At 38.2% G+C, this 16,446-nt stretch overlaps 1 protein-coding gene across 1 annotated transcript in view; it reads left to right on the forward strand.

Moving 5' to 3' along the window:
* Positions 1 to 16,446, forward strand: part of SCUBE1 (signal peptide, CUB domain and EGF like domain containing 1) — a 214,330-nt gene that overhangs the window by 91,591 nt on the left and 106,293 nt on the right. Inside the window, exon 5 of the mRNA XM_086610525.1 lies at positions 14,681 to 14,806. Within this exon, the coding sequence (XP_086466651.1) occupies positions 14,681 to 14,806 (126 nt within the window). The remainder of the gene's footprint in view (positions 1 to 14,680; positions 14,807 to 16,446) is intronic.

The following is a 16,446-nucleotide window of genomic DNA, read 5'->3' on the forward strand; positions in this document are numbered from 1 at the left end:
CTCCATTATCCCACTTTTCCTGTGTTATTTTTTCCCTCTTATTCTAGGTCCAAGGATTTTAACTTACTAGCCTATTCAGCGCATTGCCCTCTCTATTCCATGTTCACACTACATCACTTCCAGGACTTCAGCAAAAACAGCTTTGCTTTCCTTCCCTTTCTGGGACTTCCTTTTACTTCTCCAGCATGGGACTGTGACCCATCAGGAGACTTTCTCTCCTAATTGCTCATATGTTGTGTGCCAGCATTATTACTCATGTCCTTTATGGGCCTCTGTCCAAATCATCTGACTCAATGGCAATGACTGACTGACCCTTCATTCCTGCCTAGCCCCCTTCATCTCATTTTGCCTCTTCCCCAGGACCCACCTCTCATCTGCTTTCTCCATCTGAGAAATGCCCACACACTCACAGCTTTCATCTTTCTCTCAGCCAAGGACCTGGCAAGTTCCTTAGCAAAGACACGTCACAAAAAGTCTACCCTGTTACCTACGTGGTGATAAAAGCGCAGCTAGCTTTTGCTGTACGGGTTGTGGCCAGAAGTATGTCACTAAAGATTTTCAATGCTGTCTTGGAGAACATTTTAAAAATACTGTTGTGACTTAAGTGTAGGGGAAATGCACCCACTCAGGTAGAAGTGGTGGTGGTGTAAAGGTGGATGCGTTCTTGCAGAGGCCATGAAAACAACTGAAGTTTTAATTGTGATATGGCATAATGTAGTCTACTTTTTTGTGATAGTCTGCCTTTTGCCACAGTGGAAGTCTTGTTAATTCTAAATAGCCACAAAGGCATGCTTCTGGGTTCATCTTCAGGTTTCCATTCTGCAAGCATCTCTAAAATGGAAAGGTCATTCTCGTTTGAGAAGCCCCATTAGTATTCAAAATATATTAGCGTAGGGGAGTTTAAATATTGGCATCATTCCTTCCACTTTTCCATTGAAAAATAGTACAATTTTACATGATCAAGTGGAGGAAATTGCATCTGAGGATTTAGGGGACAGAAAAAGAGAATAATTTAGCTGATGCCTGATTATTGTAAGAAATTTAATTTTTTTTTTAATTATTGATGAAAGAGCATAATATTGTAAGCAGTGGCATATCTTTTTAAAATTCTCATCTCAGAAGCTTTTTTCTCTCTTCAGAAGATTTTCTCAAAGATCTGTGCAGAAATGTGTTCACGTTGAAGTGACCCCTGTGTATTGCACGCATTCTGAGGTTACCTATAAGCAGTTAAAATTACTAAGTGTCCTTCCAGTCACAGAGTCAAACAGTTAAGAAACTGTTGCTTAACAAAACACATGTACACTTTTAATACTTACTCCATAAATTAAGCATATGAACTTCCAGTGGCCTTTAAAGTATCTCAGAGGAGTTCAAGAGGCTGTCACCAATTCATCAAAACCATTGGTTTGTTTTGTTGACAACCATGCAGGAGTGTTGATCTGAGGGACCGGTAAACTGGGAGTTGCTGTTCAGCTTTCAGCCTCTTGAGTCCAGCTAGGAAATTATAAAAGTAGACATTTTCTTTCCAATTCTCAGGCAAACCAGAAGGGAAGGGAATCATAATGTTTCCTTCCAAGAATTTGTCTTTTATTCCTTCAGCTTCAGAGATAAAGGGTAATGTTTGGATACTGAGAAACAGATTTCACTAATTTTTGTTTTCTGGGGAATTTGGTGAATAGTCCTTCAGATAAGCTGACTTAGGCCATTAGCTGCCCTATTAAAGCCTTTCAACAGAGCTTTCTAAACAGTTCTTAAATGTGTTGAAATCTAGACAGAACATGGAAGCTTTTTTTCCATGAAACAGAACCCAGTGTTAGCATTTAAACTGAATTGAATAGTGGAGTACTTTGAAACATTGCAGAGGCTCTAAAACAGAATGGAAAAGAATGGGTTCCTGCCATCTCCATATGTTGTTCGTCTTTACTGGCTCACAGTTCCTTTAGGATTTCCACAGTAACAAGTGGAGAGCTGAAGGAGCTATACAAAATGAGCAAGCGTTATCTCTCACTTTGGAGGTGGAGAGCTAGAAGCAGTGAGAAATCAAAGGACAGTGCAAGGCAATAACATGTTCAGTAAAAGAATTCAAACATCTTGAGTTCTTTTTCCTAAGTAGCTCAGACATCCCATTGTAAATGCCACCGTACGGTTGTTATCTTTTACTCTTAGACTGTTCTCATTCAGCTAAAGAGTTTGGAATTGCATCATCTTAATAAATTCATTTTACTGCTTTAAACCCCATTAAAGTTTTCTGCTACGTATCTTTGCTGTCTTTAACCCTAACAGCCCTTTGGTCTAACTCTGTAGGACGCATGTGTCTGAGCTTACCAACTCCTGTTCTCCTCTCTGACTCATGTGCTCCAACTAACTTTAAAATTTGTCACTCCTTTCTTCTTTTCCTCCACACTTTTCTCTTACTTATGTTCCTTTTACTACCTAGAGACAAAGAGAAGGAAGCAGGAGATTTTCCGATCGTCAGCCTCTGACCTTAGTATAGGTATGTAGGAAAAGGCCGAAAAGGTATTAACAAGCCACTGCACAACGTGTTGACCTTCACTTTGTGTAGAAAATGCCAAGCAGCGCATTTGGAGCTCCCATTTGCACATCACCCAGCAGTCAGGACAAAAGTGTAATGTTTCAGAAGGGCTCCCTAATTATATGTTACATGATTCTTAAGAGTCCCTGCAGTCAAATCTTGCTTTGGTAAAGGTTCCATTATTTATGAACTGACTTCGTGTAGTAAGTGTATCTACCATTTTGCTTTGGTCTTTGAGGTTTTAAACTTAACGGTGTTTTACAACTGTTTGGTAACACATCTAGTGTTGAAATTCTGTTTTCCCCCATTTGTACAGAATCAGAATAGCTTCCTGTTATTGTACTACTTAAAAAGCCAAACTTTCCCACCACAGGCAACTTTAACCTGTTGGCTTGAAATTTATATTGATTCTGTCACTAATCTAGTTGCTTTTGGTATGAGTCTTTTAGGTGAATGTGCAGGGTTCTTTAAATTTAATTGCAGCAGATGTTTCTTTGGGTTTTCTCTCTCCCATTTCACTCTGGATTTTAGTTGTTTTTCCTTGGAAAGGTACATGAAAGGGAAATCCTTGTATAGTCAAATGTTTGTTTTACCATCTAAAGCTTGCAAAGGGTCCTTAGCCTGGGCTGATTTCTTCTTGAAGAGCTGTAATTATTCATGGAAAGAAAAAAAAAAAAGCCTTTGTCACTAATAGGCTTCTTGGTGCTTCTTGTAACAGTCTTTATTATTCCTTTCTACATAATTTTCTATTGATGAGGTGAAAAAAAGGCTTCCTCTGCTGTTGAGAGAGAAAAGGTAATTGTTCTTTTTTCACATTTACCAATGCTTGTTGCGTTCCTTATGTGTTTAAAGGACAAGGATGCAGAAAATGATGTTATTGATGGCATCACCATGGCAACAGTTCTTTGGAATAACACATTCTGGCATTGTTATTCTGCACACACAAAAAAAAGGGGGACTTTCTTTTAAGCACAAACAGATTGTGCCCCTTTTAAATGCACCCATGAACTTTGCTTTTCTGAAGATTTACAGACTGGTTTTGGGCAGAAAGGATTCTGACATCATTTACCTCTCAGTGTACATCACATTATGGTGTTTAAAAAAAAACACTTTGAAAAAGCCAGTGGTTTAAAGAGACACATTATGGGAAGGATACATAAACATTTCTTTGATCAGAAAGACAAAAAAAAACTTGAAAGAATTTTGAAATTTATGAGCTCTAGCACCAAATCCACTAAATAATCAATTAAGAGACAGAGGAGAATGAAGCAGCCAAACACTCTGAGCTTATTAAAGTAGTAATTTAGTTATGAGAATGCTCCAGATAACTTAGCTTTTACCCCAGCCACTACACACATCTTAATGCGTTTTGATAGGAAATCGAATTGTCCTTTCACAAGGCAGTTTGCAAACTTATATTTTACCTTTCATATTCAGTCTTCCGTTGTCCTCAGGTGTTGACAGTCTTGCTAGAATAACATTTTAGAAGCGGTAGTATTTTCTAAGGCATAGTATCATTTTATTCTTTCTTGACTCCACCGCTGTTCTGAGTTGGATTATTTTATTTCTCTGACACTCAGCAGTGAGAGAGAGATGTGTTTTTACAAAAAAAAAAAAAAAAAAAGAAGAAGGGAATGTATTGAAATTGGGAACAAGTTTGAAATCCATTCTGCACTCTGCGGTGCTGTTTCTGGAACCCTAGTGTACACCTTCCAGTTTGGCTTCCCCAAGAGACAAACTATTTCCTACACGCCAGTGGTGCATCGAAGGGGTCTGTACAAACTTTGAGGTTTGAACACAAGAAAGCTTTGCACCTAAAACACTTGCTTTGCATGCAAACATACTGCTTAAGTATACCCACAATCTCATTTTTGAGAGAAACTGTAGTTGACTCAGTGACTCCAAAATACTTTTAGAATTTTGGTTCCAGGTTGTATATGATTTTTCTGAAAGTCGCCACAGCTGGTGGAAATCAGCTGTTTGATTGTTGGACAATAACTTAGACCATTGGATTTTTCTACCATCTGAATGTTGATGGAAGTGTGAAGCTCTGGGGATTATAGCACAGCTACATATGGATGTTGCTTCACGCTCGGCTTTCTAGAGCTGAAGTGACCCCCCAAAAAATGATCAGGAGGCTAGAAACTGTTGTTTTATCCCTTATCTTTGAGAGACATGACCACTTTTGTGCTATGTGGTCCTTTCTGCACGGGGAAAAGTCTAGTGATTCCTTAACATCGTGGTCAGTGTTTTATTTTGTAAGGAATAAAATAACAGAATCAGCTTTGAATCTTGGTCATGTTTAGCCCTACAAAAGTGATAGGCCTGGTGTAAGATCATCATTTGGTCTGTGCTCTGTATTTACCTGTAGAGCAGTAGACAGTCTTCATTTATTGCGCAACATATTTTTGGGGTTAAATAGGTTATATATGCATTAGTACATATAACATTATATACAATTATGAATATTCATTATATATAAATTAGTGCATCTCTAATGATACATATCTGTATAATGGCGTATAATATGTACAGTTAAATATAGTATCATGTATCATTTTGCTAATTAGGGCTACAGTGTATTTTCTGTTTATGTAAAAAGAAAATAGTACAAAATCTATTGCACATAGGAAGCATTTTCCATCCATCAACACTTAGCAATGCCTTTACATGTCGTGTTCATGGTAATAAAACAATCTTAGTAAAATAGCAAGATTGGTATCAGATTTCTTCAGACAAGATTGTCTGATTTGGGGTTTATTATACCTTAGAAAGGGTAGTGCCTATAAGTCAAGGCCACAGGAGACTGTTACTTCCCTGAAAAAGAAATTGAGAGTTGTGAGAATATTCCCAATGCAAAATAGGCATTGCTGAGGTCATTCTTCTACTCGGAGTTTGAAAGTAAACCATCACACACAGCCAGGGCCCTTCATCATCAGTTGGTTCCATGGGGAATGAAGCATCTTAGTTAAAAGCTTAATGGGATCCCAGCAGAAGAATCTGTTTCATCCTGCTGCTTTGCAAGGTTTATTTATTAAACAACTTTTTAAAGTGACAGTCAGAAAGTAAACCTGCTAAATATCTCTTCTTGCTTCCAAAGGTCCTGATCAAGCACATATTCATTTCATGTTCAGTTACATGATATTGCAGGAAGTTACAAAATTTTCCCGGGAAGAGTTTGAGATGTGAAGGGGGGTGTTGGATGCAAAGCGGGATGTTGTTGAAATATTTACTGTTATTCTATCTATTTGAATATATGATATGTGTTTGAAAAAGTGCCCTAGAAATACTTACTTTTAAAATATTTCGTTAGAAATATTTCTTTCTAGAAACCAAGGCTGTCTCATGTCAGCTACACAGATTCCAGAAGAAGGAAGAAAACCTCAAGATTTTAGGATTCTCTTTATAATCCCATCATCCCATCTCTTGCCTTATCTTTTCACAAATGATCCTATAATGATTTAAACTTTGGTTAGACCTGGTTCAAAACCTTCTCAAGAAACACTAATGAAAAGTCATGTTTTCAATTAAATAGTTTATTTATATTTGTGGAAAGTGTCTCTTTCTGAGATTATTTTAAGTCTTTTCATTGGAGGACTAAAATTTTTGCAGAGATGGAGAATTTTTGTATAAATTTGTATAAATACTGAGTTTTCCTGTAACCAGAGAGGGAAAAAACATTTACTTGCCATTGTCTTCTCTACAATCTTCTCATGTTATAAACAGGCAGTTTTTATCCCTAGAAAGAACCTTTTAGAAAAGACTGAGTCAGGTTTTCGTATCTCTAGTGTGCTATGAGGCCCAAAGGCTTAGTATTTTCAAAAATAACCTAGGAGTTTGTCATTTTTGTGACAACTTGAGACTTTTTTGTAGTTACTGAACTCCTACACATCTGAGGATGCTTGAGCATGCTTTGATGACGATGTCATTTGCTAGCTCTGCTGTAGCATCACATCTCTGGGGGCCAGGATATCAGAACTACTCAAGGTTTATTAGCTCCCACCAAGGCACCAAGAAATATGACAGCGGTGGTGAAGACTCAAATGGAGAAAGTTCATTTCTCAGCTATGCTTCCTGCATGGTCTTGTCTGGGTCATCTCTGTCTGCCAATGGGCTTTGTGTGGCGGAGACTCCCCGAAACCCAACCTTTTCTTTTGCTTTGCTTTGCTGTTTAAAGGAATTGTAATTTAAAGATGAAGCAAAATTAAAAGCAGATTGTAATAGTGTTAACTGTGTTTTGTTTTGCTTTCCTTTCTTGTCCTTGCCTTTCTCTTCCTCTCCCATTTATTTCCCTTTGTGTGAAATCAGTGGTAGTTTCAGGTGCCAGGTAGATACTGGCAGAGACTGTCAGTAGCCTTGGTTCTGCCAGAGCAGCAGCAACATACATTCCCTGGGCTATCTTACTGAGTTTTCTTTGAGATGAACTGTGTCTGTGTGTGAGAAGGTAACAGAGACTATTGGAAGGGGTTCCAGTGAGCACTGGCTTCTAGTGGTAGCTCTGCAATGTGGGAAACAGACTGAGATTGCCAAACTTCTTTCATCTGACCCACTGAAAAGCTGTCACACGATCCCAAGTCAGTGACAACCAACCTGGGCTGGATTTCAGCCAGTCTTTCTTATTCTCTGTTCTTAGGTCCACTGGAATTGCTGACATTTTCTGGAAATTTTTTGAATCTATTTGCTTTCCTTACCTGCATAGTTTTTCTGCTAAATTAAACTTAGTCTGTTCACTCTCATCATTCATTTAATCTTTCTGTCCTCTTTTCTGAAATTACAGTCCCTTTGCAGAATTGCAAATCTTTGCTTTTACTGCTGACAGAATGAAGTTATTTTTCTGACACATGCCTATTTCTAAATCTTAAGACAAAACCCCTGTTCAGGGCTGGATGACACGTGCTTTTCTGGCTGCCACTCAGAGCAGGAACATCTTGTCAGAGATCAGACTGCAAGCCCGCCTGTTGAAGATGCTGTCCCTAAGCACGTTTTATATCCAAACCAAAAAGACATGTAATTGCTAAACAAACTTGAATTTGTTTATTTTGTAATATACCAGCAGCTGCTTTCCTGTATGATGTCCAGGATTTCTCCAGCCAACCTACTTAATAGTGTAGAGTTCTGCTTCCTTGGGTCAGCTTGCTTGCTTTATTTGTTTTCTCTGCTTTTCATCCTCTGTTGGAGTGAGTCGTAGTCACTGAAACAACTCTGTTTTCCTAAAGCTTTAGGCAGAACCAAGCAACTTATTTCAGGAATGAAGATGGAAAGAAAGTCTTGTGTTCATTCAGTTAAGAATACAGAAAACATTAGACCGTGGCATATATTATTACATTTCTGACACACCCAGTGCAAGGTTTCTCACTTAGCTCTAGTGGTCTATTCCTAGATGAATGCTTTGTATCCATGGTGTTGTGATCAGCTGAGGAAGGGTAGGTGCCTCAACCAGTTAGTTTTATCCCCCGTTTTCTTGCTGAAGAGAGCAAATCTTGGCGGGGGCGGGGGGGGGCGCCTATCTTCATGTAAGGACATATTCTGGTTTGAGATGAGAGCATCTTAGGCTTTCACTGAGGACCCGAGCTCACCCAGACATTCTCAGAATCAGGCCCTTATTAGTGAGCCAGAAATGTCTGATGAACCTGATGCAACTGTGCAGCATAAAGGTGAAGGTCAGATCCAGGCTGTTGGAAAACAGTCTTTCAGCTTCACAGGACCTAAGATCTGACCATATGTGTTTGTTGACTGTAATTGGTTTTTTGTAACCAAATGTTGATTTTCATCACTCTTGTGAAGCACTCAAGATGCTGGAGTTAAAAGGCCAAAGCAAGGACACTCACAGGTGTAGATGGGGTGCTGCTTTCCATAAGCCAACCAAAAAGTTAACAGTATGCTTTTTTTGGATAGTCCAACCATCTACTGCATTTATATGACCAAAGTTTACATGCATAATGTAACATTTGGCTTGAAACAGCCATCTTGCACTTTCACTAACATCATGTTCCTGTCTCCATCAGAAACTTAGTGTGTTTTGTTTGGCCTCCGTTCCTAACAGAGTAAACCGAAATCTCTGGGAGAGCTGTTGTCTCTGTCAGTCTTCTAAGTTGCTTGGTCATTGACCGATGTGTTTTATTGTAGCGCTGTAGTCTCTCACATGAATTTCTAAAAAGAAAACAAACAAAAAAAATGCCACTATGTTAATAGCTTAGTAAACAGCTAAAACGAGAATGCTTGTTTCGTCTTGTATTCTTTCCTCTCTCTGCTGCAGAAGATACATGCCCTTCTTTCTAGTGCCGGGCAATGAGAGAAGGACCATAAGTGACAATCAGGTGATCTGAAGACATTATATTTCATGCTACATTCTGTTTCTTGCTTTGGAGTTATTGTGATTACAACATATTTGGTATTATTGTATTTTTCTATGATATGTAATGCGTACAGCTGAACTCTACCAATCCTTAAATTAGTAGTTCTCCAAAAGAGAAAAGTTCTGAAAGTCCTGAATATCACTGGCAGCAGTTTCGTGGCACCACATGGATCCCCTACCCAAGCAGAAGTAATTATCCCCTATAACTCAGATTGGTGGAGAGAAACTAACCACAACAATTGCTTGGTGTTTGTACTATCAGGATTTATATTTTACTTTACATACAGAGTATCTAAGGTAAAAAGTGTGTAAACCAGTTCATAAATAATTAAACACTGTGGCTTATCTATGTCCAGCAATGCAATGACTTGCATATAACTTATATTTAATGTCTTTTAACTCTTTTAGAAGTTACTAGAACAGAATCATACAAATTATGTGTGGTGTATGAATTTTGTAAATGTTGTCTGCAACTTTTTAAATGTTTTCTCTTTTTTAAGATTCCATTTTTTGTCAAATAAGAGTTCAACTGTAATAAGATATTTCACTACATACCTAGTGCTAGAATTAACTTAACAAAAAAGAGAATCCAATCATGTCATTTTGGGGATTAAGTATAAACAATGCACGTGCTACTGTACATGTCACTGTGAGTATATGTGTTGTGTTCAAGATTTCTTGTATTTTCTTACCACATTCAACCACATATACTCTTGACAATATTCTAAAAGGTATTACTGTATTATATCTTTGGTGCAATTTCAATTAGTCTTTTTTCAGATTGTGTTTGGAATAAGCATGTTTATTTGGAAATTATAAAAAATAGCAGCAATATCGAGTAAGTGAAAATATGACAACATAGAGCATAATGTAAGTAAATGAAATTACGACAACATAGAGGATAATGTAAGCATGTACGATGAACCACAGAGTAAAATAATTGCTGGAAGTCTTAATTAAGATGAGAACAGGCGTTGTTAATGAAAAATAAAGGCTGATCAGTACATTAGATGTCACAGTCAGCCTGATTTAAGCACTTTCAGAGCCATTGAGCTGAAAACATTTTTAGAGCATAATACAATGGAGAGGTCATTGTATGAGACCGAACATTTTGCAGAACAGCACTATTAAGAGGTTTGTGATAACTAGATGGCAGACTGGATTAATGTAGTAGACTCACACCCAAATCTCTCCTAGGCCAGGAACAAAAACGAATGTGAATTGCAGATCATATAACAATGTCTGCCACTCTCCCATGAACAATCTTTTGTAACTGAAAGTCAGAAAAAATCCAGGAATGCAATAGGAGAGAGTTTCTCAAGTCATATCTAAAACGCTGAGAGAGGATTTAGTTTAATTAGATTAGTGTTCTCTTTTCTTAAGTGGCATTTCTCTTCCTGTTTATAATATATTTTCCATTGGATTCTGTTTTGCTGTCTTTTTATAAGGTGAATTTGCTGAGAATGTGTCTGTTTTTGAAAAGTTTATTTTACTGTCTGACAGCACTGCCAAAGAGAACACGCACTCATTTTTTTTGCTAGGCTTTAGAGACTACCTTGGGTAGCAAAATATTAAATTAAGATACTGCTTTTGTTAACAGTTAACATGAAAAACCTAGAACCCCTCAACGTTGGACATTTTAGTGTCATGACGATAAAGTAAGGATTTTTTCTTGTACAAACTTTTATCAACGTTTATTCTTTCCCTAGCTTTGGGAACTGTGGTTTTTCACTTGACCCAGAGTCATATCAGTTCTAGAAGCTGGGGCACACAGACAACTGCAAAAATCAAGAGAAGCAGCTGGGAACAACTCCTGTGTTCAAAACCAGCGTGATGCAGTTGCACACACAACGGGAGAGAGAGGGAGGCCACAGGGCTGTGTGTAAAAGATGTAGTTCTGCAAATTAAGACTCAGGTGGAAGATCCATTGCCTGATACTTGCCCAGGCCGTGCAACATACTGAAGTAAAACTGCTGTGGGTGTAATTCTGTGCTGTCTTGGGAAAGGCCTAGAATAATTCCATAGGTGTTTCCCCTCTCGTCCCTGGTTCTGCATTACATCGGTCAGCTCTAGGAAGGTGCAACACGTGAAGCACAGGGCACTCTTCTTGGTGCTGAGTCCCCTCGGCTCAGTTGGGGCTTATGGTGATTAAGAGAAAAACTTCAAACAGGTTTAAATGAGCAGCAGAATCCCACCTAGTTTTTCCATGATTGTGTTTTTTACATGAATGACTGGTTTTCCACTCATGTCTACAAATCCAGCTGTTTGGCCTTGATCATGCCAGTTACCCCCGGAAGGAACAGAGCATTTTAGCTGGAGCTGTGCACTGCCCATCACTGGGGAGAGGAGCCTCGTGGCTGCCTGCACTTGGCAGTGCCAGTGGGTCTGGAAGCACACTGCCTGCCTCCCCTTTGGGTCACCCTTTGTCCTGGGGCTGAATGCCCAGGCAAGCACTGAGATGCTTAAGAAACAACCCCCTTCAACATCAGGGGAATTTTTTCCATGCTGTTACTCGCACTCTTGGCTCCTTATATAAAAAGCATGTGCACATTTGGTGGCTGCTAAACATTAACTAAAATAAGGCAAAACTTTGTTTCTCAGGAGGTGGTAGTGAGGGGAGATGGTAACTCAGACGTTTTATTTTACGACTTCTATGATAGCAGAATGGTGCGCAGTCAGCAGACCAGTTATTTTACTACCAGCAGCGTGCTCCATCCAGTTCCAGTGTAGGAAAATATGTGTGAGATGTTTTGTGTATTTCTAGTTCTGTTTAGAGTTTGGACCACATCCTGCTAAAGAGAATAATGAACGAAGTAATTTTAGGAGTATTTTTATTTCCCATTTATATACATTTGTATAACAACCAAAATAATATTAGGAAGGTATTTAGCATATTTTTGTATTTTTTAGCGACATACATATGCTATATCGTAAAAGGTTCAGTGTAGCCTGAAGAGTCAGCTTGCAAAAAAAGTAAGTCTTATGTTTCAACAATGATTCATAAATCATTTGTGTGTGTAGATTGATACAGAAGACATCTGGCCAAATACTGCAATTGCTGAAAAATTAAAATTTTGAATGATTAAAACCATTTGCAAATTAGCACAAATTTGGTTTATATTACAGTTTTAAACAAGCCAAAATGTTTATTTGCTGCATTTTTATTTAAATAATTTTTTCAGGCCTAAACAAAATTTTGTTTAGGAATTTTTTGTAACTTAATTCTTAGGGATTTTGAAAAATACTGAAACATAAATGAGAACTTTTGTTATGGCTGAGTTCCTGCTCTTGACTGAAAAATATGTTCTTTCATTTCACCAGAAAAACTTACATTTTCTGAAATAATGGTTTTCAGGCTTACGAGCTTTCTGTGGTGTTCTTCTCCAGCTAAACATAGAACTGAAATAGTGTTTCTACAGCTCCAACTACCTGATGAATACAATAACTGAAATGATTAATGCAGTAACTGAAATATTGTGGTTTTGCACACAAATACCAGCTTCAAATCATGCTTTGTCTTTCACTTTTGTTTCGGAATGTAATAATTCTGATCTTTGATTTCTCCCAATATTATTAGCAGTGCACAATTTCTGTCTTCCCAAGTGATTTTAACAAGGGCAGATATTCAGTATCTGTAAGTAAACATTGAAAATCACTTGCTTCATTACACTTCTGGGCCATTAAATATCTTCTTTCATCTATCTAATTCCTCTCTTCTCATTGCCTCAGCAGTGTGACTCAATCAGGCATGTGTTATCTTTCCCAGATCCTTTTCTGAACATAGCGTAGTGCGCAGGAATGCAGTTTGTCAAACACATTGTGTCTGAAATCCTTTGTTGGGAGAAGTGGAGAGAAAGAGATTATAAAATGCCTCAAAAACCTTCAATAAGGCCGTTCCCAGGTTTCTTATATCTGTTCAGGCAAACAAAACATTCATACCTCACTTCGATGTATAGGATGGTATAGTATAGTACATATTAGATCTTCTGATGGCGTCTGTTTACAGACAATAGCTTGTTCTGTGCTTTGGCAAGTTTTTAGACTCGTCAAGGCTAACAGAGAAGGGAATTTAGAAGAGAGAAATATGTCTGTTGTCTGTAACGTTGGCTTTCAAAGGTGGAAAGATTTAAGATGGTGGTATTTTTTGTAGGAGAGATGAGCAAAAATACCGCCTTGGACTAACGATGTGTGGTTTTAATTGCTCTGCTAATATAAACCTTTCTGAGGTAGAGTTGAGCCGTGCGAGTAACTTTTGAAGCTCTTAGCTTCTGGCAACCTGAGGGGATCTCTGACTCACTTTCTGTGGCATTTTCTCCTCAGAATGTTGTACACAAAGTTTTGTAGTAGCTGTCTTACACGCTAATCCTTTTAGTTGTGTTCAATTAAAAACTGTTCTGTATGCAGAGAAACTTTTGCTCAAATCCATCATGAAGCCTTGACACCTGGTTTCAAGTATTTGATGGTGTGAGACCAGCCTCAGTCTAACGGCAGTGTGTGTAGATGGCTGGAGATGGCAAGTACGTTCATGTAGCTTCTGTAAGAATAAAAAGGGAGGACAGTGATCATTTCCGCCTTTGGAAGCAAAAATCTTGCAACAGACCTGAAAAAAAACATTTATTTAAAGTAGATCGTCGCTGTAGGTTTGACTTGAACATTTTACACTGGAGTTGTTTTGAGAAATTAGCCTGGAATAGATAGGAGTAGCCATGTTACAAAGTGACAAATGAGCTGCGGGGTCCAGGCTGGTGTTGCGTGCCCCAGTGTTTTGGGAAATACATGCTGGTTTCACTAGTAGTGAGCTGAGTTACGCTGTGAATTGTCTGTCAGTGTACTGTGAGAGCATTTGTTTCTCCTTTCCCGGTCAGATATCCAAGGGGAAGTCTGAGAAGGCTTTGTAATGCAAATCTAGCTAGCCTTCGTTCACACAGGGAATGCTAGATGCTGACCCATAAGGACTGAGTTCAAGATTTCTCTGAATATGTGGGATTTGAATTAACTTGGTAATGAAAGGCTCTGAGAGCATAAGGCGCATTCAGTATCTACATCACTCACATGGTTTAGAAAGCTAAAACTGGCTCTAGGATGGTTAAGAGAAAGCTGGTTGATACCGCTCCTTGGCACAAACATTAACAGGAATCCACCCATGGCACTTGGATGTTTGTTGAACAGCTGGTATGTTTTGTTTAATATAGTCAAAGAGAAAAGTGGTGGTAGGTTTTTTGGAGAGTGGCTGCGCTTTGGTAGGTGACACAGATAATTGAGAGGTGTAACAAACAGTGAAGAAACAGGCCCAAGCAAAAATGCTCGGATATAATGATTGGTAGATTTTGTGTGTTAGAGAATATAAAGCACACTAACATGCAAATAAACAACCATTAAATTTATACATAGAATAAATAACAGTGAGCTCAGTTTTTCAACTCCCAACAGTCACCTACAGGACAGACAACGTCCTGGAGTATCCTTTGAATCCATTATATTTTCATGAAAGATTAGAATATGGATATGGAATGGGGAAATTACAAGTCCTAGGTTTCTACATGCAGCAGGGACACCCTATATTCCACAGCAGTACTCCTCGTATTTGCTCCAGAGGAGGTTTGTCCTTTATTACACTGTTTTGTTGATTGTATGGCTCTTTTCAGCTGTGTTCTTTTGCCTTGTGGAACACAGTCCAGATGCAAAATAAAAATTACAGTTAAAATTACTGGAGGACTGGATGTGTATAATTATTTTGTAATTTTATTTCAGTACTAATGTTTTCCATTTTTATTTCTTTTTTTTTTTTACAGAGGGTATGAACTGTATGAACAAAGATCATGGGTGTGCACACATCTGCCGGGAGACGCCCAAAGGTGGGGTTGCCTGTGAATGTAGGCCTGGCTTTGAACTTGCCAAAAACCAGAAGGACTGCAAATGTAGGTAGATGAAGATTAAATTTCAAATGCCCCCAAATGTCTTATTTTCTTCATTGTTGTTATTTTTCTGAAGCCAAGAAATCAACTTTGTTTTGGCCAAAGGTGATCTGTAATTCAGTAATGTGTTTTTTTCTGTAGAAGTTGTACTTGGGAATGGATAAGAGTGATTGAATAACAGAATGTTGACAATGACTCTGTTAGCAAAATGTTATCGACTCTTTTACCTTCCTATGAATGCAGAAAAGTGAGAGATCAGCTTAATCCAGGCTTTCCTGGTAAAGCAAAACAAATAAAGCATAGAGGATTCTGGCTTGCAATATTTTGAAGGTCTGCAATGACAGATGCATTGATAAATCTACTAATGGGTTTAATGATAAATCCACTAGAGCTATCAAATTAAGTGTTTAATTCTACTTTTTTAAAGCATAGAAACGTTTGCTCTAGTCCTGATTCCGCTGCGCACAGGTTACTTTTCTTGTTATTACTTGGAAAACATGCAGCTGTGTCATATATATACTGTTCTTCAAACGAGTGATGTATTCTTGAAGCTGGGATGCTGAAGATATATGTATTCATTAGCTCACGAAGTTGGAAATTGTTCTCTACACATTAAAATAACTGACTCTCTTTAATTTAGCATCGTCATGTGAAAGCTTCCAAATTGCATGGGAGTCTTTCTGATGGCTCCAGGGAGTGTTAGATCTGACTCCGATAGCTTGCTCTCCTACTCAGTAGCTTTGTGAGAGACAAAAAAAAAAAAGGAAGTGCAATAAACTAACATGTTTTCTGCTTTGCTTAGAGCCAGTTTTTTTGGGATAGCCTTTCTTTAACTTCAGCTTTTATCTTCCTGAGATGTCCACTGTGTAAACACACTTAGATGATACTATTAGTTCCCAAGTACAAAGTCAAAAGAATCACCTTTGAGTATCATCAGGAAACACCACGGGATATTGTACAGCCTGATTGCTCCTCAGTATTAAGAATCTACACAGAGCCAAAGGCAAAAGCACAGAGAAAAATTGCCTTTATGGTAATTTTTGTTCTCAATGTTTATTATAAGTGAACATTGCGTTCTGTTAATTGCAGTGCAACATCAGCTACATTGGTAAAGTGGGAGAGGATGTTTATTTATGCTGTTTATTATTTGTTTCTACAAATTTGTGCATTCCTTAGGAATTACATCATCCTTTTTCATAGTGAGATGGTGACAGGAGCATTAGAGCCTTTCCTAGAACAATATTTCTAAATGCCTCTAGGTTTAGTAGAGTGAAAAACTTGAATTTATTCTGTGTGCTGTGGTGTTCAAATTGTAGTTGGAAGTATAATGAACTTTTGCTGACAGATCTCTAAGTAGGGACACTAAGTTTTTCAAGGCCAGAGAGCTTGCTGCAGAGTGCACCGACCTCTAAAGCCACAGCACATTCTGCAAATATGTTACACAGTCTTATTTAAAATAACTTCTTCTAGCCCTTCCAAACGCAAAGAAGTATAAAGCCGCAGCCAGATAGCCTGAGACAATAATTGTGAGATTACAGCAGGCTATTTATAACGGTCTACTTCTGAAACCAAATCTTGACTTTTAAAAAACTTTTTCACAGCTAACCATTTCAGTGGAATTGGCTTAAACCTTGAGATGCAGC

The sequence above is a fragment of the Tauraco erythrolophus genome, chromosome 4, assembly GCF_009769465.1.
Source record: "Tauraco erythrolophus isolate bTauEry1 chromosome 4, bTauEry1.pri, whole genome shotgun sequence".
Classification (NCBI taxonomy): domain Eukaryota; kingdom Metazoa; phylum Chordata; class Aves; order Musophagiformes; family Musophagidae; genus Tauraco; species Tauraco erythrolophus.